The sequence below is a fragment of the Sebastes umbrosus genome, chromosome 16, assembly GCF_015220745.1.
Source record: "Sebastes umbrosus isolate fSebUmb1 chromosome 16, fSebUmb1.pri, whole genome shotgun sequence".
Classification (NCBI taxonomy): domain Eukaryota; kingdom Metazoa; phylum Chordata; class Actinopteri; order Perciformes; family Sebastidae; genus Sebastes; species Sebastes umbrosus.
In genome coordinates this window covers 21155348-21178761 of record NC_051284.1, presented here as the reverse complement: position 1 = coordinate 21178761, position 23414 = coordinate 21155348, and the positions used below count along the sequence as shown (strand labels likewise).

At 40.8% G+C, this 23414-nt stretch overlaps 1 protein-coding gene across 2 annotated transcripts in view; it reads right to left on the bottom strand.

Moving 5' to 3' along the window:
- Positions 1-23414, bottom strand: part of asap2a (ArfGAP with SH3 domain, ankyrin repeat and PH domain 2a) — a 63895-nt gene that overhangs the window by 4702 nt on the left and 35779 nt on the right. Inside the window, exons 5-23 of one of the 2 annotated variants that reach the window (XM_037746683.1) lie at positions 19180-19229; positions 14515-14644; positions 14065-14150; positions 13885-13960; positions 13667-13753; positions 12276-12379; positions 11474-11543; positions 10956-11043; positions 9575-9623; positions 9025-9191; positions 7099-7232; positions 6407-6501; positions 5340-5529; positions 5064-5149; positions 4462-4586; positions 3702-3769; positions 3477-3584; positions 2082-2304; positions 1074-1226 (exon numbers count right to left, since the gene is read on the bottom strand). In XM_037746683.1, the coding sequence (XP_037602611.1) occupies positions 1074-1226; positions 2082-2304; positions 3477-3584; positions 3702-3769; positions 4462-4586; positions 5064-5149; positions 5340-5529; positions 6407-6501; positions 7099-7232; positions 9025-9191; positions 9575-9623; positions 10956-11043; positions 11474-11543; positions 12276-12379; positions 13667-13753; positions 13885-13960; positions 14065-14150; positions 14515-14644; positions 19180-19229 (2089 nt within the window). The remainder of the gene's footprint in view (positions 1-1073; positions 1227-2081; positions 2305-3476; positions 3585-3701; positions 3770-4461; positions 4587-5063; positions 5150-5339; positions 5530-6406; positions 6502-7098; positions 7233-9024; positions 9192-9574; positions 9624-10955; positions 11044-11473; positions 11544-12275; positions 12380-13666; positions 13754-13884; positions 13961-14064; positions 14151-14514; positions 14645-19179; positions 19230-23414) is intronic. The other variant, XM_037746684.1, reaches the window with a different exon arrangement.

The following is a 23414-nucleotide window of genomic DNA, read 5'->3' as shown; positions in this document are numbered from 1 at the left end:
TAATTACAACAATCATTAGTTCTTGAAGCTGCTTGTCCGCTCAGTTTTGTTTCATTTGTTCATGGTAATCACATCATCTGGAATATATACCAAAACATATTCACATTGATTTACTGCTTTCAAAATTATATTAAAAACATTTTAATCAAATTCCACTGGAAAAATTATAGTAATCTATTCAAATACTTTTGTTAAGGGACAGATTGTTGTTCATCATGTGCATGTCGAATCAAGGAAGAATTGGGGACGAGATGGCAGTGAGTGTGAGTGTGAGTGTGTGAGTTGTCTTTCTGTGTATATAACTGCTTCCAATATTTTCAACATTGTGAATTTGTTTTTATATTATTGAGGCAGATGTAATCAATAAGCCTTTATGTTTTTTTTTTTCCTTCTTCCTGCACAATTTTCATTGTTATGTTTATATCATTTGTTTGATTTTAATTTGTGCAAATAAACAAAACTCAAACTCAGCACCTGCAAAGAATTTGAAGCCCCTTGGTGATTGTAAGATTTGGGACAGACAGCTTAATATGAAAATGAAACATTTAAATGCCTCCTTACAGTAACACATTTAGTAAACACAGACATAAACAGACTACTTTGAATCCTTCAAAAGCCAACATTTAGTCAGTTTTAATCAAACCCTGGTGTAGTTTGTTTTGGCAGTTGTGAACACAGTAATCAAACTCTGCTGCGGACCAAAACAACCGGTCTGAGACCGCTTGCGAGAGTTGGTCTAGGACCGTTTCCAATTGCATCCTATTGCGATTTGATTGCAGTGAGAGCTGATCCGACCCAATTGCAGGAAGCAAACCAAAACGCAAGTGATTACGGGCTGCCTGCACGGGCATTTGTTTAGCTGGACAAGTAAACGACAGGTTAACATGAGTGGGAGAGGACTGACCTGGACTTCTGCAGAAGAAGAAATAGGAAATGAACCAAAACTAATAATTTCATTCTGATTCGAACTAGCCAAACAGACTATGGTCGTGAAAGCGCCCTTAAAGTAATATGCCTTCACTGTTGCAACGGTCTAGTTTAAGAAGGAGGAATGGGTCTATTGGGGTCCATACCTCCGGTTGAAGTGAGTCTCATGGGGGGGACAGGAGGGTGCATGTTGGGGGGGTCTGAGGATGACCTCTGTCGGCCAACCAGGTCTAAAGAACCGGGCTTCCAGCTGCTGGACGCTGAAGACTGACCGATCCCCCCCAGGCCGGATAACTGGACTGAGACAGAGAAAGAGAAGGGTTACTAAGATGAAAAAAGAAACACACAGAGAGAGCGAGAAAGAGAGTGCACCAGAACCAGCGTCCACTTTAAAAGTCAAGTCGTTTCCATCTGAGTGTAATTGAGAGCGACAGTTAATGGGGAGAGGGAATGTGCAGAATGAAGGGGGCTGCGGTGAGGTGAGGTGAGGTGAGGTGAGGTGGGCAACGCAGCTGGTTGTTTCTCCTCCGGTCCGTTGGCAGCACTCCAGACGGCCACTAATGATATTAAAGGCTGACTGTGGGAGACGTGTCACAATAAGTCGGTTAGCCTGTAAAGTTTTGATACAGTTTTTTTTTTTTTCATCAAGTAAGCTTTTTCATGACACTGAAACTTAATCATCCTGCCCTTTAGATTTGACATCATTTGGATGTACGAGACCAACTTCACATAACGAAGAGGTCAACAACTTTCTGGAAAAGCTGCTCATCCATCTGTCTCCAGTGTGACTTTACCCAGAAACATCTGTGGCGTTGAAACAGGTCAAAAGGTCACTAAGACCTGCATAGTAATTAACATGAAGCCTTTGGAAACCAATGATACAGGGCCAAATGAGACTCACAGATACTGTAGATCTAAATAAGGTTGTTCCTCCAGGGCATATTTTATAATTATCTCTTCCCCGAAGCAGGCATAGAGGTCAGAGTAAGATCAGAGTAAGGTCAGAAAGGTGATCAGTTGGATCTTTTTCATCTATTTATCCATACAAACTTGAACATACACATAACATGACAACAAGATATACTACCATTTTGCCTACAAATGCTACCATCTAAATTTTCTTTAAGTTCTGATGCCGCTGTGTCCGAGCTTACCCAGGTTCCTCGGAGGCAGGGGCGGAGCAGGAGAGGTGCCAGACTGAGCTGTGTTGGTGTTGAGGATGGTGCCATAGGTCTCGTTGTTGACCATGCTGGGCATGTAGCCACGCTGCTTGTCCTTGCCGTCGCGGCCCGCGGAGCCCGGACCGGACTGGAGGTGGGAGTTACTGCTCGGGGTGTAACAGCTGACGGGACGCTCGTCTCTGCGATGAGGGCTGGGCTGGAGGGGCAGATGTGGTTTATCAGATTTTTATCTCTTCACTGTATTCTTACTATGTACAGTACCAACGTCAGCTACACAGACTTTTCTCATTTTCCATTTCTTCTTCTTAGACTTGTTTTCATGTAACGTTTTTAAAATTTTCCCACTTTCAAATGTGATATTTGGTCTTTTAAAAGGAAAAATCAACAATTTGTTTACCACATTATAACTACAGCAATTATCTTCAAATCCCTGCCGATTAAGTCCATTTCATCATTATTCATTCAACTTCAATTTGTCTGCAATATTTCAACATGAAATTCAAAAATGTTGCCTATCACCACTAGAGCTGCAACAATTAATCGATTAGTTGTCAACTATTAAATTAATCGGCAATTATTTTGATAATCGGTTTGAGTAGTTTTTTAAGAATTTACTCTCTGATTCCAGCTTCTTGAATGTGAATATTTTCTGGTTTCTTTACTCCTCTTTGACAGTAAACTGAATAAATATCTTTGAGTTGTGGACAAAATAAGACATTTGAGGACATCGTCTTGGGCTTTGGGAAACACTGATCGACATTTTTCCCAATTTTCTGACATTTTATAGACCAAACAACTCATCGATTAATCAAGAAAATAATCAACAGTTTAATCAGCCATGAAAAATCAACCTTGCAGCCCAAAAATCAAACCACATATAAACAAACCAACTTCCCTGCAAATAATGATTGATCAATGCTCAAGGTACTTTCAAAAAAAGTAAAGACAAAGTACTTCTTCTTCTTCTTTCTTGCTCTCAACTGAGCCTCTCAGGGAATGCAAACTGAAACATTTCCAATTCAACTGAAATATTTAACAAACAAAGTCGTCAAAAGCAATGCATGTTTTGAAAGAAATGTGCTACAAGTTCAATACTTTCAGCCAGAAATCATCACAAAAACACTCTGAGAACGTGGATTGACTGGTTTATACGTCAAGTGTATGGATTTTAAGTACAAATGGAATAATAATGAATTGAGCCACTTATTTTTGGAGAACAAAATATTTTCTTTAGGGCTCTTCAGGTAGTTGTTTTAGGTTTCATCATCCTTTAAGAGCCACTGAATTTTTTAAATGTGCATTTTTATTTATTATTCTTGTTTTCTTGCCTTTGTAAACTCTTCTCCTGCTTACAGAAGTGCCTCTCACCTTCTCATCCAGATCTTCGTCACTTTCATCCATGTCTTCATGCTGCAGGCACCATTCATATTCAACGTGGACGTGGGCGTTGAATTTCCCTGCCAGCGCTTGGTTCAACTATACACACAAACAAATCCACACACATGTAAACACAAATGACTGACATCTCTTAATATGGTTTCATAGACTGATGTGTTTGCAGGCATTAGCCAAGTCTAAACATAGAAAGCTCACCAGCTCTTCACACTGTAGGTGTTTAAGCCTCCGGGCAATATCCAGCGGCGTCTCCCCGGCCTCATTAGCTGAAGGGAAAACAACAGAAACATATAATCACTACTGTATCCACATGAGTACAAACACACAGCCCATTTTCTTTCCTCCCACTTCACTGTGACATGAGAAATGTGTAATTAGACTGTTTCCCACACTGAACAACTCTCTGGTTTCTCTCTGTCCTCCTCCTCTCTGCGTCTATTATCTGTTTGTTTTGTTGATGTCACAGCGGAGTAGAAAGATTAGTGCTGTGAGAAAGAGTTGCCATGGTGTGCTGGCAGAGACTGAACCTCTGGGAACTGAACCTGAAAGACTTGGACCGACGGGTGTGAATGTAATCAGAGAGGATGAGGCAGCAAGAGAAACATTTGTGTGAGACAGTGGTGGAAAAAGGATGCAGATCATTTACTAAATAAACTTGGAACGTATTAAGTAAAAGTAATACTAAAACAATGTATAAATATTCTGTTACAAAAAAGTCCTGCATTCAAAATCTTACTTAAGTATATAGCGAAATAAAGAATATAACATATAAATAATATGTTTAATAGTAATAATAGTATATAATAGTGGAGTAAAAAGTACAATATTACTCTCTGAAATGTAGTGGAATAGATGGTGCAAACGAATCCAGGTGTGAGAAAAAGAAAGACATAGAAAAGGAGAAGGAAAGAGTCGGACAGTGAACGCATCACGGCCGTGCTGTCCGCTGGCGTGTTACCTTCCTTACCGATCTCTATGGAGGCCTTCCCCCGCAGCAGCAGTTTCAGACACTCGCTGTTGTCGGTCAGGCAGCAGTAGTGCAGCGCTGTGCTGCCTTTGGCCGTCTGCTTATCCAAATTCAAACTGCCGAGGGACACAGACAGAGAGGAAAATTTTAGGAGGAATAAAATGAATCCTTTGTTTCTCCTGTCTAGCCCAAAGCACAAAATCTGGCCAGAGCAGTTGTGCAATATGTAAAATATTACACATTATTTTTAAAAAACAGAAAACACAGCTCTATAAGAGTGAAACAATACAGTATAGCAATATAGAAAGACAAAAAAAACAAAAATACATAATCAATATATTCAATCTAAAGAGAAAAAAAATGAAGAAAAAGGAAAAATAAGGGGATGATAATCCCTGCCAATAAGCAAATTGGTCTAATTTTACAAGTGTTAAGGGACACCAATCATACAAGTGGTGTCTTTTCATGGCATTTTCAATGTTTGCTGTACAGTCAGACGGACAGTAAAAGCCCCTTCCAGCATATTGCATTCTGCAAGTAACAAATAACTGAAGTGAAGTGCGAATGTGTTGTTGTTTTCTGGCTTTGTTTACCTGTTCTGAGTGAGGAAGTCGACGATGTGAAGAGACGTCCTATCCACGAGTCTGACTGCGAGATGAAGCGCCGTCTCCCCTTGTTCCTGGAATAAAAAGATAAAACGTCATGTTTTCATATTCCCCTGGGTATGTGAGTAGAGAAGAAGGATGCAACGGATTGTTTGAAGTCAAACTCCTGGTGGAAAAGCAGCTTGGATAAAGTTTTAAAGCCACCGATGAAGGACAGACTCAGTTTCAAACAACCCACAGGTTGAATATATATAGTGTACTGACATGTCCGTTGGCCAGCGGTATGGGCTCCATGAGGTCGACTCCCTCGGCGTAGACCTGGATGAGGGAGAAGATGTCCCGGGCCTTCACCGCGTCACACAACGTGTGGAGCCGCGACGTCGCGTCAGGACACTTCTTCCTGGCGAAACGTTTCTCTGTGTACTTGGCTGTGATGAAGTCTTTCCTCGCCTGCCTGGATAAACATGTGAAGAGGAAGCTGCTCAGCTACAGATGTATCATTATATTTATGGTCTTTATGTGGATGTGTGTGCATTAAAACCACTGATCATTACTAGTCAATAAACACACTAAATTAGATTGTTGTGATCAATTGATTACCATTTCAGATGTCAGTGCTTGATAGAATTTCATATTGGCAAGGAAAAGGAGTCACATATACTATACTATTCTACGCTAGATTACTACACTATACTATAGGCTGGACGATATGGCCAAAATCGTCAATCACATTAGAGGTCATAGGTTATCATATCTCAGTAACAATATTTATCATGATATAGCATGATTTCTGGTAATTCAAGAAATAAATCGTCTATATGAAATAACCACATGGTAAAGGCTATTTTTTATACTCTTGTGTGAATTAAATACTTGACAAATGAAAAGTATTGAGTATTTTCTCATTTCAAGAACTTGAGTGCAAAATAAATACAACAGTTTTTGTCATTAATCAACTGTGAAAATAATCGTTAGTTGCATCCCTAATTCTTATTTTTTATATTTATTATGATTTACTTTCTCTGTTCATCTGTACTTACTTCTCATTTCATGTCATAAATCATGCCAGATCAGTGTGTTTGATTTGTCAAACTGAATAGGTAATCAATCACGTTCAGAAAACCTGATCAGTACAATGCTGGTTAAGATGTGCCAATATGTCACAGTGATGGTGTCAGTCAGTTGGCTGTGACAGAGTGTAATGAGATACAAGTGAGAAGAGAGAGAGCGAGAGTCCAGGGAGAGAGGTATAGGGGAGAGAGAGGAGGGGATGAGGAGAGGAGGGGATGGAGAGAGGAGGGGATGGAGAGAGGAGGCGGTGGGTGACTTACATGTCACTGGCTGGGTTGGGTTTCACCACATTTTCAGCACTTAAACAAGCCTCCATGATTTCATTAAATCCTGCATTCCCCACATTCTTGGCCAGCTGTGGAGCACACACACGGACATAAACACACACATATTAACACACTAGTTACACTAGACATTTTCTGCACCACAGGCATTAATTTAAAAGTCGCCATCTTTGCCTGTTGAACTCCCGCCTCAGGTTGCAGTACTGTGTGTGTGTGTGTGTGTGTGTGTTTTGAGCGTTATAAACTGCACAACGCCCGTCTGATTGTGGCTAACACAACTGGCGTCTTAACACCAAGGAAAGCAATCACAACTGGAGGCATTTAATCCCGACCGTCCCACAGGCGGTAAATCTCTACACCAAACAGTGATTAGAAAAGCCATAAAAAATCTCAGCTATTCTGAGTGTGGAGACTTCCAGACGACCTGGAGGAGAGAGGAGATCGAGGCCTGGGGTGATGCTACTCTCCTTCCTTCCTGTCTCGACTTACTGACCCTTCTTGTCCTCATCTCCTATTCCTCCTCGCTCTATCTACTCCCACCCGTCCTCTCCTCCTCTTCCTAAAAATCTCCACAGAGATTCGTCCGGAAAAAATCAATACAATGGAATGACTAACTGCGACAAAGGTGAGGTGATTCAGCGAGAAGTCGGACGCCAACGGTGATTTACCAAGAGCTCTGAGGTGCTGAGTACGTCCAGAGTGAGGGACTGGATCCTGGAGTAGTGGACTCCAAGCTCCCTGTGGATCCCCGAGCATTCAATGCAGGTGAGGATGCCGAGGTTGGTGGACAGCCACGTCGGGTCTGAGAAAGACAAAAAGGAAAAAGGAGGTAAACGACACGCGAGGGGAAAAGAGGATGAATTTGACTGTCCTTGGGCAAAAGCCACTAAAGCTGAAGTCATTTTTGCAGCACGTGAGCCAACTTTGATGTGTCCTTGTGGAAAGCTGTCGGCTCTGGAAATTTAATAGCTGCCTGAAGGGCTTTTTACTATCTCGCAGCACACAATGTCAGAGGAAAGTGACCACGCCGAACTGTAGCCGAGTCTGGCCTAGATACTCGCTGTAAGGGTGGATATACTATATATGCGTATTCTATACATTTAAAATGACAGGAGGAAGGAATTTCATGGGATTTGAGAAAAATTATTGGGGGGGGACTTCATGTATTTGAGGAAAAACTGATTTCAAAGTTGTGATGGAATATCTCCACAAATACAGAGGATCCAGTCCTCCAGCTTATCATACCAAGACCAGACCAGACCAGACCATTAGCTCATAACTTTACATATGCATCACTGCTGACACTTTCCCTAAAGCATACCACACATTTTTGTCTGATTTCCTACATGTACCTTCCAGGCAGCAAATCATTCCTGGTCTTTTATGTCAGAGTCTGGAAACATGCTTCAAATAATCCACTTGCAGTGTACATAGTGTTGGCTGTATTCTCTCACAAAGTAAAGGAGTAAAGTAAAAGACTAAAGTTAAAGGATTTCCCATAATGTTAAAGTCAATACTTCCGGGGGAATATATCACCCGGGAATCCTGTGATTTCTTGCCACAAATTAAATTAGATTTTAACCACAGAAACGTGGATAATTACTGATAGATAAGAGAAGTTACTGCTGCTGTACAGAGTGTGGAAAATGTGCACAGCACCCCTCTCAATTTGGGATGCGCATATCATTCCAGCTACTGTGTGATGGCATCAGATATTCAATTAACTCAAAGGACAGAATCCTTCTCACAAACCGGTGGGGGCAACAAAAAGATCACTACTGACATCTCTGCAAAAACCTCAGATAATTGTGGCAGCAGTGTTATCATAATTACTGCATCTTAAGGTGTACGGCAGCGTATTGCTGCCACAAACCTTTCACGTGATAACGTGATACTGATCCATTTTTCTTTCCTGGTGTGGCAGCAATACGCTTCAATATAGCTACAACAGTTATACAATAGTGTTAATGAGGTTTGGGAGAAGTACATCATCTTTAGTATGTGAACACACAGGTGCACACGTGTTTAACATTCCTGGGTTCCAGCAGGTATTTCTCTCGGGATACGGGAGCGGATTTTGTCAAGAAATCAAGAGATCGCAATTCCTAACATTCAACTGAGTTGGCCTTGGAAAAATAAATAAGTATAAATGGTTGTCATGAGAAAAGAATGTGAATTGGGTTATTTCCTTGCACTGAAAAGGTTACTACTCAGGAACTCTGAAATGTGGGATATCTGGGGTTCACTGAGTTTTCCTTAACAGTCTCTGCACGTAACAGGAACAAAACAATAAAATATAAACAATAATAAAATGGTAAAATAAAATCGTGTCTGTGCAAGTTGATTTTCAAACTGTGAATTAAAGTGTTAACTAAATATTGCCTGGAAGATAGAAAATCAGTCTTAAACTTATGTTATGCTCTGGAAAAATGGTCGGCAATAATATAAAGTAAACTTAATTTGTAGTTAAGAAGCTTAAAATATGCAAAACCACTGGTCCTTTTTGTCGTCATCAACATTCATGTAGAGATCATAAAATGTGATTTGATTCTGTTCTGTTGATCATTTGTGAGGCCGATGTTTTTGCCACTCACTGGGCGCTCCGCAGTCACAGCACACGTCATTTCCCGTCATCCTCTTGACCTCTATCAGGATCGCCTTGGTCAGCTCCTGCACGATGTTGTTCTCGCCGACATGCTGGTCCCCTTTGAAGGCCTGATTCAACGCCTCCTCCTTACTGTTCTGTAGCACCGAGATCCAGCTGGAGGAGAGGAGGGAGGACAGGAGGGGAGACGTACAGGAGAAGTGAGTCAGGACAATGAAAATTAGAATAATGACAGAGGAAGAAGGAGAAGAAGTAGAGGGAGGAGGAGGAGGAGGAAGTAGGTTGAGAGGTGGGGATGGGAGCAGCCGGAGCAGAAAGAAATGTGAAGAAAAGGAGGAGGGAGTTCAAAAAGGGGAGAGAAGCCGGGAGTAAAAGGCAGTTGATAGTCAGGAGGTGGGAGGTAAAGACAAGGCCAAGCGTCTGACTGGGTGTGAGGGAGGAAGCGTGTGGAAAGTGGCCGAGGTGGTAAACAGGATGCACTTAGACACAAGACCGAACACACACATACACACAAAGGGAAGGAAGGAACAGGCACTTACATCGAACAGTCCTGGTCGTCCTCGGCTTGAAAGTGATACGTTCTGTCGTCTGAAACAAGAAAGAAAGGATGACACAACAGAAGACAGAGGAGGACATGAATAAGAGAGCGGTGGATAGGGAGGGAAAAGCTCTGAGTGACTCCCTGCAGAGGGCATTAAAGTATCCTGCTGTCAGGTCAACAACGAAAAACTCTTTGAGCTCTTATTTCTGTCTTCAGATGTGAATCACTCTCTAATAACCAAAGAGAACTATTTTTACACCACTGTATCCAACACAATTTTTTAAAAAACGGGCCAAATCATAAATGACCGTGAACCGCAATGATTGTTGCATGTCATGTCCCCTTCTCCCTCTCTCTCTCCCCTCATTTCCTGTCATCTCTCTACTGTCAACTTGGCAATAAAAAAAGGCTTAATGTGCCCAAAAAACATGAATGCTGGTTCTTTGTGGTAATCACATAGGAGGTGCTCTTTGGATCCTTCAGGTGTACTGTGCTTATTCAATCTTGTGACAGGCTCATTGCATGGGTGGGATATAATCTCAAAATAGTACAAAATGCAAATCTCTTTCAAAAATAATTTAAGGCACATTGTAGAGTTTGTGCAAAAAAAAAAAAAAAGCCTTTATTTTACACGGTAATAATTGTTTAAAATGACCAACGCGTTGCGTGAGAGGGTGGTTTTCCATCAATGTGCAAGCCTATTGGTCCAAAACTAAGGCCTATTGAAAAAGGCTGACACATGGGCGGACACGGGTCTTGAGCTATGGGGTAAAGAAAAAAGGGGTAAAAACACCCCAAAAAACACGTTTTAAAAAGTGTTTCTAGTTACATCTCACAGTCCGGACAGAAAGGGCAAAAGCCTGTAACGGGCTATTGATTCGTTGTGGAAAAGTCTGCAGAGTGCACAGCTTCACAAGTGCGGTTAACTTCATTTATTTGACAGAAATTGACTCTGTAGGGAAGAACAAATTCATTCATTTGCAGATATTTTTCTTGATTAAAGTCAATAGTGAAAAATGTCAGTCACAATTTCTTGGAGATTGAAAAGCAAAATAATTTGTTTTCTGTCAATTGACATAAGCTCTTTGTTCGCTGTTATTTCATTCTAGGATTAAGGCTAAATGCTAGATTGCAATGTGCCGGATGTGTTAATATATATTTTTAAGAATCAGCTTATCTCTGGCTTGCTGCTGCTTGCTAGAAATAGAAAAAACATTTGAAATGCACAGTGCTGCACAACAAATCTTTGCCGGCTGCTGTGTGGATGAATGCAGCTAATTAAAATGAGGCATTTGAGTGCAATGTATAGAGATTACAGAAAGCACAGAAGACAAAGAAAAAAGGTAAGGAAGGCGACGTATGAAATGAGAAGAACTTACGGGATATGAGGTCGAAGCTTCTCTTCTCTTCAGGGTTGTGTTTCACCTGGCAGGTGAGCAGGTTGAGTTTAGCCGGCGGCCGGTTCGCCTGCCAGAGAGAGAGAGAGAGAGAGAGATGGAGAGCAGAGAGGGAGGGAGGGTAATGACAACAATAGAAATGAGCCAGAGTGTTGTGTTTAACCATATCTGACTGCTGCTGCAGCCAAATAAAACATCTGATAAGCGGCTACGTGTGAGATGAGCTGCGTCAGTGAGAGGGAGCTGACCCGGCCAGAGCTAAATCTTTATATGGGAACAAACAGAGTTCAAGTTAAAAGAGGCTCCGCTGAGGCGGCGACGTGAGAAGAATGTTAACTTGTGAACTCGGTCTGCTGCTTTCTGTTAATATATTCATGGTTAATAGGAGAAGATAATGACCGGCGGGGGAGAAGGACACTGTTGTAATGTGTGTGACTAAATGAAGCATGGAAGTCTGAACATACACATAGATCCTCTCTTGCGTGTTATTGTTTACTTACGGTGCCGTGTGAGATGGTGAGGTATCCGTTCTTCGCCGTGCATTTTCTCTTCTGCCACACTTTCCTCAACCTGTGACACACCGGAGACAGCGGTTAGTAAGTCACAAACACCGTGAACTCTGAACTCAAAGAGCAGACACGCATGATAAAATATTTAATATGATCACATGTTATAATACAGAGCACATGCATAAGTTATGACACAAGCTGAGCAGTGTTTTCATGATAAAGCCCAAAACATCAGCTTCTCCAACGAGAGGATCTGCTGCTTTCTATCTTTTCTATATTAGGGGTGTCATGATAAACCGGCATTGACGATAACGTGATATTTTTTAAATGAAATATTGACATCATGTTAATAATACAAATATGATAATATTGTGCAAATAATCCAGCAGACAGATACATATCGTCATCTTTAAGATACGTCCCTAAACATTTGCAATTAAACATGAGAAATGTGGCACTTTATAGTGAACTATTATTATTCTTTTATTCAAATTTTTATTGAATTACATTTTTGGAAGAGCCCAGTAAAAAAAAAGTCATTGTCAAATCATAATTTAGTTGCTTTTTGTGAGTTGATATAAATGTAACTGATTGTGTTAAATATATATGAAAAATAATATCGTCTCATATCGATCGCAGGCCCCTGAATTGAGTTGAATCGAAATCGTATCGTGGCAGACTTTGTGATATCAGCATGTTTTCCAAAGAATCTATATAATATTGTATCTTGATGAAGCTGGTGATTTACACTAACACAACTGATGTTAAAGTTAAAGGTATTTCAGAAACTCACCCGTCACTCTTCTTGTAAAGATACCCGCTGCGCTCCGTGCCGTGCTCCTTGTTACCCTGTGGCTGGTGCAGGCTGTAGGTGGTGCTCTGCCGCACCTGTGACTCCTGAGAAAACACACACAAACAAATAGAGACAAGAAATCAGAGCTTTTATACAAATAAAAATAAATAAATAAATGAATAAAAAAGCAGGTGCTGCACGTAGGATTTGCAAATTCAAATTGCAGTCGAGTCGGAGCCACTGAAGCGTTAAATGGCTCAGATTTACGCTCTACTTCTGAGTCTCCTGCTCCTCTGAGAATATGGAAGCAAGTACGAACAACAATAGAAGATTGCTACTGTGAGCCTGAATGGTTTTGTACACATGGGGATAAGAAAATGAGAGGAGCTTTTACACCTCTGAATCTGCAACAGCAGGTTGCAAAAAGCTGCCGTTTTAGTCTCATAAGCAATTCTGAAAGGATCAAAAGACGAATCACATTAGAAATTCGATGCAGTTTTTTAAGACATTAGACCTCAACTAGATTCAATTTAACTTGATTTTTCTTTTGGATTTTCAGGCTTGACTGCAGTGTAACGACACATAACTGCAATGAAAGGACCAAACAAAGGCCACATTTTTGTATGAGTGATGTCATTTCCTGTCTGGAAACACTACGGGAAACAGAGGGGGACGACTTCTGAAGGCAGGCGCCGACGAGGCTTTAATGACTTTATTGGTGTGTGCTGTTATCGGCAGACACACACACACAGCCAACAGGATAATCTTGGAGGAGCAGGAATGCAGATCCTCTCATTGAAAAGACATTTAAAAATAAAAAAGCACAACAAAAATGAACCGAAACATCAAAACATGGTTATGACATATTTGAACAAAAACATATGCTGCTGTAAAAGAATATAAAAAAATGATTAATCTAGCACCACAACTGAAGTAGCAACACCACAATGAAAACAGGATGCAAACAACCATAATTTTCTTTTTTTTTCTCCAAGAAATCCACTTACTCTCCTGGACTTGTTTCACAAACGACAAAGGCAGCGAAGGAAAGAAGGAAACAATCTTTAGGTGAGACCAAATTTAATGGTCGCTAAGCACAGGGCTGGGGTCAGTTAAAAATCACGTCCACTTATTCAGGTGGTGGAGAAAATGGATAATAGCAATGCATTACATTAGTGTGTGTGCATGTGTATGTGCATGCTCCCAGTATGAAAAGTATGAAGCTAAAGGTTAAAGAGCTGTGTTTCATGTTATGAAATAAAATATGATTTTAGAGCTGATATATAAGAATTAAGAAGATTCAAATGTGATATTTGCCTGACATGTTCTTTGACATTGAACGGTCATAGACGACCTTCAGTGCTTCAGTGTTTGTTCATGTGTGTTGTTACCTCTTTCTGCTCCACCTGCAGCGCCGTCTTGAGAACGTCTCGTAACTGAGTCAGCTGTTTCCTCTCCTCGTCCTGCACCTGCTTTATCTGTCGTAGGGAAAAGATCAAGAAAACAGGAGAGAGAGAACAGAGAAGAAACACATGGTGATGTTTATATGATATAAAAATGTCACAGTCAGGTGAAGGAGAGAAGATGCCAGAGCAGCTGGTTTTCTCACCGTGTGCAGATCTGTGGCCAGTTTTTCTATGGAAGGTTTCAGGTTGTCCACAGCTTTCAGACCGTCCTGAAAGAAACTGAACAGGAAGCAGATGAATTTTAACACAGCGCCAACACATTAGCAACACAGAACTGCACTACATAAGCAGCCCTGAACACATTTCCCTAGAGAATTACTTACTTGCACTGTGCGTGGAAGTACTTGATGAGGTTCTGCAGCAGGTCCACCCCCTTCTTGATTTTGATCTCATTGACTTTGAGGAGATACTGTAAACGCATTGAATACAGATTTAGTCAGACAGGGTGAAGCCAGGTTCAGTCAGAGGGAAAAAAGGCAACTCCATCTCAAACACATACATCCCTTTCATCTCATATCCAGACGCTTCAAAGTAAAAGTCTTCATCTTTCAAGTAAAGCTTCATTAAAGTAAAACATCAAAGAGGTACAGACTGCACAAAAATGTAATTCCAAAAGGCTATCCACCCATTCTGAAATACCACCTTTACCTTTTAAGTTTGACAGACCTTTGCAGGAGCTTGTCAGTAAAAAAGGTTATTTTTCCAAACCTCTAGACGCACTAAAAGTGTGTCAATCAGTCAGGCCTGACTGCCAGTCATTTAGTCGGACTAACCTCGCACATCTGCAGCTGGAAAAACCTCCTCTCTTTCTCCATCTCCTCAGCGATTTCCGCCCCACTGATTTCCGTCCTGATCATCCCGTGCTGCCTCGCGTGCTCCTTCTTCTCCTTCTCTATCTTGGTGCTGGTAGGAAGTGACATCACAGGGGTCAAAGAGAACACAGAACATCCAAGACAACGTGGGGGAGGAAAAACAGTTTGGTATTGTAAAAAAAATCAGCCCTTATGCTGTCTGGCAGATGAAGAGGTGGCATTGTTGGGGGGAGCTGGCTGCCTGAGAAGTCTATGGTTTGTACAAGTTAAATGATAATGGGTTAGAGATGGTTAGTTTAGCTATACGGTTAGAAATGACTGGGATTTGGAGGGTTTATAGTGTAACAGTAACGTCAGTGTGTCTGTGTAGGTTCATCTAAGCTAGTTGTTCCCAACATGGGGTCCGGGCTCCCTTTAGGGAGGCGGCAGGATTTGTCTGATCTGAGGTTATCAAAATTAGATCTGCACATGTATAACTAAAATCAGAATAACACACTTACTGGATAATGTATACAAAACTCTGTATATAAAACTATTTAAGAAGATATATTGTTTTGCTACTTAGTGGGCCTCATTCTGTTTAAGCCGGTATTTGTGCACAGTTGCAGACAAAGATTATCAGTATTATACTATTTGTAGCATTAGATTCCGACTGAGTCTGATTGTTTTTGACTTGTGTGATCCAAACATTTCCAATAACTCCAGAGCGTTGTAAAGTCCAAAAGTAAAAATGTATTGAAAAAAGATAGATTTAATCATTTCCAAAATTCACAACATGTTTTATCTAACAACATATTCCACTTCAATCCATTGGCGTTGTTGTTGTTGTTGTTGGCATTTAGCCTTTCAAAAACAACATTTTCACTGCAGTCAAAAACCCATTTACTCTCCCAGTGTGTCGCACACAAAGATAGGCCTGCATCTATACTGACGAGGCGGTCTAGCAGCAATCTAACAACACCATAAATTAAATTTATTTAACCACAAAATCTATTTTGGCTCCAATAGTTAAGTTGTTACAAACAAATCTCATTTTATGTATCTGCATTCACTTGGCGAATCTGTCAAGACATCATCACTTTATTTAGGTTGACGAAACTGAGGAGTTATATTCATTAAAGAAAGTTAATTTAATAAAAACGAGACTAACTAATTTAATACACTGAATCCCCTACTTCAAATTGAGGATTTTGTTTGAGGATTTGTAATGATTTTTTAAGGGTGATCAGATTTTAATAGATAGAAGTAGGATGGGCATCAAAAATTAAGGTGTGCGATACGTTCTTTTAAGTTCTGTTGTTGGGCGAGGTAACCTCAATGGGGACACGTTGTTTTTCTGTTGGTTTCTCTTCCAGACAACAGAACTAAAGAAGCCATTAGGATGCAGAGCAAACACCTATTTTATAGTACTGCATTTCCAGATGTACAGTTTACTGAAATAAACACACTAAATTTGTACATCTGGCTAATTGCACTGATGCTGCACTGATTCCACTGAAATAGTTGGGGAGGAAAAGATCAGTGTTGTGTGAACTTCTTATATGAGAATTGTCAAGAGAGGGTTAAACTGCACTAAGCTCATCAGAGCTGTTGGAGGGTGTCCAGAAAACACTCGTCTGTTGTTGTTTCTCACTGATGATGGTAATTGGAACCAGTACACAAAGCAGAAAAAAAAGAGAAAGCAGATGTCAGCCAGTGGAAATTACTTTACTCAGCAGTCTTCATTCACTGAGTTGCTGTTGTAATTATTTTCATACATAATTGGGTTATTATGTGTGGGTATTATCATGTAGAGATGGTTACGGTCAGGTGTGGGTTTAGGGTTTTAAAAGGGAGGGCACGAGCAAATGAGATTAGTAGCTCAAGGTTACCTGACAGTCAGTGTCGGGGCTGATTTTTCACAAAGACCATAAACTCTGCATACAGTATCTCTAACAGGCAATCAGGAAAACACACACACACACACACACACACACACACACAGAGAGAGAGCGAAGGGGAGGAACCAGGCCATGCAACAGGGCATTCTTTTCCATATGCTGTACTTTTCTAACAGCATATTTCCTACAAAAAGGATGCAGCAGTTTGTTCCCTCTCGAGGGTGTCGGTGTCCGCAAGCCGTTGGAGAGCTGTTCAGCCTGGTTCATGTGCATCAAGACAGACTTCACTCCCTCATGTTCAACTGTGTTACCTGTTTGACCTGCAGCTATAGGCTCGGTATAATATACGACGAAAACAAATACGTACAAAAAGGTCATTCCACAACTTAACTTTAAAGATTAAAGGTGATGCATCTTTTACAACATGCTGTTATAATATAAGACTATTAACAAGTCTTAAAGGAATACTTTGACATTTTTCGGGAAATACACATATTTGCTTTCTTGCCGAGAGTTAGATGAGAACCACAACTTGTCGTCTTTACACTTTGGTTTTTGTATGAATGAAATAAACAAGATATAGAATGTTAATAAGTGAGCTTTAGCTGTGCCTGCAGGTGGATTTTGTTAACTTTTGACAGAGCCAGGCTAGCTGTTTCTCTAGATTATTTCAGTCTTTATGATAAGCTAAGCACCTCCTGGCTGTAGCTTCATATTTACAAAAAAAATACGATTGGTACCTACCCACTGAGCTATTTGACGTTGATTGATTTAATAGATTGTTTTGATAAATTTGTCTGTAGACGTTTAGTTTAGATTAAGGTTATTCAAGGTTGAAAAGTGAAAGTTTAGTAGACGTCTAGTCTTAGCCTAGACGTTGTTTCAATCTGTGAATCTGTGTATATGACAAAAAATAAACAGTTATATTGTAAACGCGGGGGTGTGCAGTGCTTAATATTTACAGGTTTTTATGCTTTTAGAATATGTAATGATGTTTTTAAAATATGGTCTAAAACTGGGTTATATGTAGCCAATAAATCCTATCATCTATATCAGAACTAAAGTATGGAGGCGATGCTGAAAAAGACATGTAATGCTCAGTGGGTATATTCTCATCTAAATTTAGCCAGAAAGCAAATAAGTGTATTTTCCAAAATGTCAAACTATTCCTTTAGTATTCCTTCTCAACTGCTCCGATTATATCATGATTCATGATGTTGCACCACTTTAAGGAAGCAAAAAAAGCATTGCTGTTGCACAATATCTGGTGTCATGTGTCATTTGGCACGTGCACAAAGGCTGTGTGATATGGTGCAATAAACAAATCCTAACTTTCACTTGAGTTTTCTTTATTTAATGCCATCCACTGTGAGTCGCGGTCGGACGAGACAATCGTCAGTTTCTGTTTCTCTTTATGCTATTCCCAAAAAAATAAATCAGTTTTGTTTTTACCAAATAAATATTCTTAGACATGGTTGTAAAACTGGAGACAATCAGTAGAGTTAAGTTCCGCCAGCCTTTAATTTTGGTTGTAAATTTGCCATTTCGCCAGTGTGAATGAGCCAGATTTCATGTCATTAAGAGTACACTGCTGGCCTTTGTCAGCACATGAATCTTCAGCCCTGACAGCGTTACAGCATCATCAGGGCTTGCGACTAATAGAGAGACACATGTTCGCCAGGCTTTTTGGCCGCCAGCCAAACTGACAGTTGTTCAACTGAGAATCCAGTCACTTTCAGTCCCGTCAGTTCAGGAAGTGATTCCCCAATTAGGAAATAAAGGCCTAGAGGTGCACTCTCTCGAGATCCATTCTGTGTTCAAATTTAGGAAAGATTTGCCTGATTTTTAGTAATTACTTCCTGAATTAACAGCATTCAAAGTGAGACAACTCCCAACCTGGAGGCTGAAAAACAGAATTCAAACTCAGGTGTCGGATACTAAGAGCTTGCAAACCAAAATTAGGGAAATCAATGCTGTGTTGAGACCAAACAATTTATCTCTTTGTGTCTGTGAATATAAAAACAGCAGACAAGCAGAGAGATCAGAAAAAGACCAGAGGATCATTGATAAAGAAGAGCGGCAAGAAACGTCAGGGTGTGTTTCCAATCAGGCAGAAAACTGGGCTCTATTGACGGCCTCTGTTCTCCATCAATAGAGTCAAATCATAAGAATAAGTTGGGGCGGTCAGGGACAGTCACATAGCATCCGGCTGAGCTCTCGATGTCAGTACAAAGCCCGTACTGTCTGATCGAAGCGGTTCGGAGAGAAGATGTATTACCCTTTCAGTAAAGAATGTCCTTTGCAGCTTGTAAAATATATGAAAGTGCTATAAAAAAAAAAGTCACGTGTTCTTTTGCATGCACAATCACAGTGGTTTTGACAGTGGGAATGGTGTCTCAGTGTGGAGGTGGAGAGGTGATGGTGAGGGCTGGTTATTCACTTTATCAAGGATGTGTTGACAGATAATCACAGAGGGGGAGGTTAGAGGGGGAGAGCGGTTAGTCGAGACAGAGACAAGACACAAGACACATACTGCACATTTCATTTTAACATACTAACTGACATGTGTGGCTTTAAATCGGCAAGTTAAGATGAATTCGAACTGCTGAAGTGATAAATTCAAACTAATGATGACTGTGTAATCATGAGGTGTTAATAACTGGGTCAGTATGTTGAACAGTTTTAACCAATTAACTAACAAACTGGTTCTATTCATGAATATTAGAATACATATTTGGTTTCTTACACTTTTGTTTCGTAGTCCTTCCAGGCTTTGTCAAAAGGCTTTTTCAGATCCTGTGAAAAACAAGCAGAAAGATTAAATTGTAAAAAATGCTAATAAACAGAAAACTACTCAACAACAATTCTTGATATGACAGAAAGCTCCAGAACAACTACTAAAGCGGACCTCGTGACAGGACTTTGTCACAATTTGTTTTTAATTTTATAGACCAAACAGTTATAAGAGTACCACCTTCATAAGGCTGTGCACAGGAACTTAAACACACACACGCACCATTACCCTTTTACAAACGGACTTCCCGCGGGAGAACAATGTTTGCATGATCCTGTTTAAATCGATCTAAAATAAAAACCCTCAAGCATTTAGTCTTTTTGCGACAGAAAACTATGTGTACTGTCTTTCACCTTATCACGTCGTACGCTTGTAATGACGCATTATGTTGCGTGCCGAATGTAACGGAACCATCAAAAGGCCTTTGCATTGGATATGCTCATAAAAATGACCATATCTCAATGTGCATAGTTCAAATAACTTGTGGAGTGATAAGAAATGTTTTGTTCATGTTTCTACATTTAGAAATCTTTTGGATCAATAAGTATTGTGTGTTTATTTAGTAACGTTTTATGAAAAAACATTAGATTTTTGTATTTTTTTTTGACACAATTTCAATACTTTTATCAATTATTATAGTTTATTGACTTGTATCTTAGGCTGTACACATTTTAGAGATATGAAGCAATTGCAGATACTCCAAGAAATGACATCAGAATAAGCAAAAATACCAATGTAGGCAATTCTATTGCAGAGTTCAAAGGGTTAAAGTATCATCATCACTGTCACTGCTTACTAACTGTCACATGAAAAATACTTTCCTTTTCACAACCACTAATGAGCAAAGCTACTGTTATGTGTGTGTTTCATCACGATGTGAATCAGTAAGCTGAATCCTCCTCCTCCTCCCAGATGCAGATCAGCCCACAGCTGTCTCAGCAGGGAGCTGGGCGAGGTTACCGTGGAGTTATTTTTTTTTTTTGGGAAAGACAGGAGAGCAGTGAAATTGTTTTTGGCATTCGTAACGCAAATCCCTCTGGTCACACCGACAACAGGCGACGTTGATTTCTCATTATCGCGGGCCTGCTTTCAACAGCTGCTTCAGCAACGCGCTTGATTAAACAACATCCCTAACACTGCGGCGCTGATTAAACCGCGATTGTGACAAACAAAAGCAGACATCAGTGGGTGCAATTGGCCGTGTTATTCCCTAAAAAATACAATTCAACAAAATGAAGTGTGCCTGATACCAGAGCGCCAGGAAAATCTGCTCAACAGCATGACAATAACAACAATTAAGAGAATAATGTCACGTTTAACTCAAATGTTCCCTTTGTGATTAAATACCAAAAATTACAGTAAGCACCTGCTGAATCCTGGCTTGGAAATTAAGTTTTTACTAACGTTTAAGCAGTACTCATATCTGGCTGACTGTGCATTTCTGTCCATGAATGTGAAAAGCACACACATTTCTGTTCGGCTGGACAGACAGCTTATGGCTTTAGTGCATTGTTAGAGCTCCAGAGAGGACCGTGATCCCGCTGTTGACCTCTACTTGAACAGCAGAGGAGTGGCAGGCTCAACCTGTTAGCCCTCGGGATCACGGTCTGGTTCACTGCGCCGAGCCGAGGAGCACTCAGCCATTCATTCAACCAGCTCAAGGGCAGAAAACCACCAGAGGAAAGAGAGCATAAAAACACAAAAAAAAAAGAGCCGAAAAGAACGAGCCAGCGAAGAAAAAAGCAAAAGAGGAAGCCGCTAAAAGAATGTAGTGTAGGTCAAGAGAGAGCCAGAGAGAAAGGGAGAGGGTGAGAGGAAGGAAATGTCAGAGCCAGAGAGAGAAGGAGAAAAAAATGGTAACAATGGCTAAAAATACCAGAATCAGGCATCGCTGGGCAGGGACTGGCTGAGCAGAATAGGCCACGGCACAGGGCAAATCACGCCCCGAGAGAGCAGCGAGCTCTTAGTGCCCTGATTCCCTGTCTGGCTGAATCCAAAAGGACGGAGGAGGAATGTCATGCCCTTGACAAGGGCCTCTATTCGCAAATGTATCACCTCTCTTCCTACCTACGACCACACATGTCCAGGAATAGCAGTTCCAGTTACACATTCCTCACACCTTTTCCCACCGCAGTAATGAATGCTCAACCTGGTCAGCAGCAACGAAGGCGTTTAAGAGTTTAGTTTGGATTTGTAGTACTTTTGGATGCCAGTTCACCAAAATTACAAAAAAAACATTCTCTCCCTTAACTCTGGTGGTGTCTAATCTTGCAGTTAGTGAAATGGAACATCGTAGACCTATGCAATTTTCACCAATGACTGGAAGCTATGTGCAAATGCTGCTTCACAAATATGACCCCAATCGGCCTGATGGGGGCAGTCTGATTTGTCTGATTTACATGAAACTTGCTACAGACATCCACCGCCATTCACTCTCTCTCTCCTCCTAAAACCATAACTCTGCTTCGTACCAAATTTTCTGTGGATAATTATTGGACTAAGCTTATCAAAAGCTTGTTGATGTCTCATTGCATTTTCAAGATATTAAACCAATGACCTTAAAAAGGGTGCGGCTCTCAGCACATCAATAGACCCAACTCCATGACCGTTGGGCCAATCATCACGGAACGTACAGGATATGTCCACATAAGTACCTGAAACAATACCCTGAAATGTCATTCCAATTGACCACTAGGGGGAGCTACAAACGCAACATATTTGTTCACAAATTAATGAGCATTTGTCCGATCGCCATGCAGTATAACCTGTTCATTATCTTTAATGCAGGTATCGGAAAGTGTCAAAGGTCAAGACCCAGTCTGGGTTGGCTTGAACCCCGTAATCGCATGCTTGTGGCTATATTTTTTAAATGTCCTTTTTCCTCTGTCCTTCCTCTGTCATATTAGGAGTGGAGGCAGAAAATTAAGAGACAAGATATCTCAAAATCTGGACGAATAAAACCAACATCTGCACGGCTAGATACCACTAGAAGTGAGTGTGTTTTGTTGTAATTTGGTTGAACTGATCCTTTAATATACAAATTCTTTGGTTCAGTAGCTTTAAAAACTACTGTAACTGCTGCTGAGGTTTTAGTTGATAAAACGTTGTGCAAACTAATGAGGAAATCCCTAATCTCGATTAGTAATCTGCTCTTATCTAGAATCTGAAACAAGCGAGCATGCGTGGGTGTTCCGGGTGTTCACGACCCGCTGAACCACAATGAGAACAGGGTGCAGGGAGTCCCCCCTCCTTACACACTCCTTACTTACACAAACACAGAGACACTGTAACTGAATGGTGATAAGCTGATATGACTCATGGTGGGTTAGAAACACAGACCGGTCAACGAGCAGAGGATGAGGGGTTCGGCTGCTGGCATGACATCATGCCGGCGTCCGATCTCTGAAAGTCCGCCGTTAGCAGAAAGGTCTCGTGGAATCAGCACTTTCCTTTTTCCACTGACTGGAGTGTGTGTTTATCTTCAGTAAAAACACTACTGGGTCGTCCAGTGACCCCCCCACCCCACCCTTTTATTCTAGTGCTGCACTAACTGAGCTGTATCCTCAGTAAAGACTACTTCAGTTATTTATTTCTATCAAAAAAAGGCTTTTTACAGTTTACTTATGAAATGCCCTCTGTGGTGAAATGACCGTGGAGGTAGATGAGGTGGAAAATGTTGGATTTTAGCGGAGTAGCAGCAGTGACAGGTTGCTAGGTGGTAGTCCTCTAATCGCAGAGCCATTAGCGGCCGCCTCCCTCGGGTGTTAGTTCATCGCACTCATTGCCAAAGACGGCACCGGCAGAATATTAACACACTGCGACGGAACAAACGGCCACCAGAAAGCCATTAAGTCCAGAGTTAATTCAAATGAAAGGACTGGTGGCTATTATAGCTGCCACACGGCTGCAGTAACTGCGGAGCATTTTAAGATACCGGATTGCATTTTTTTTATACATTGAAAGGAAATTAGGAATGACATCTTTTAGGGTGATTTCATTTCTACACCTTCTTCAAGCTGTTTTGTTCCTAAGTGTTTTCCTATAGCTGTTACCTGTCCTCTGTATGCTCAGTCTTTTTAATCTTAATTTTGCATTTATTAACAATTTGCTGAATGTGTTGATTGGGTAACATGTGTGTGTGTGTGTGTGTGGAGTAGATAATTCAATATGATAATTTATCATCTTTC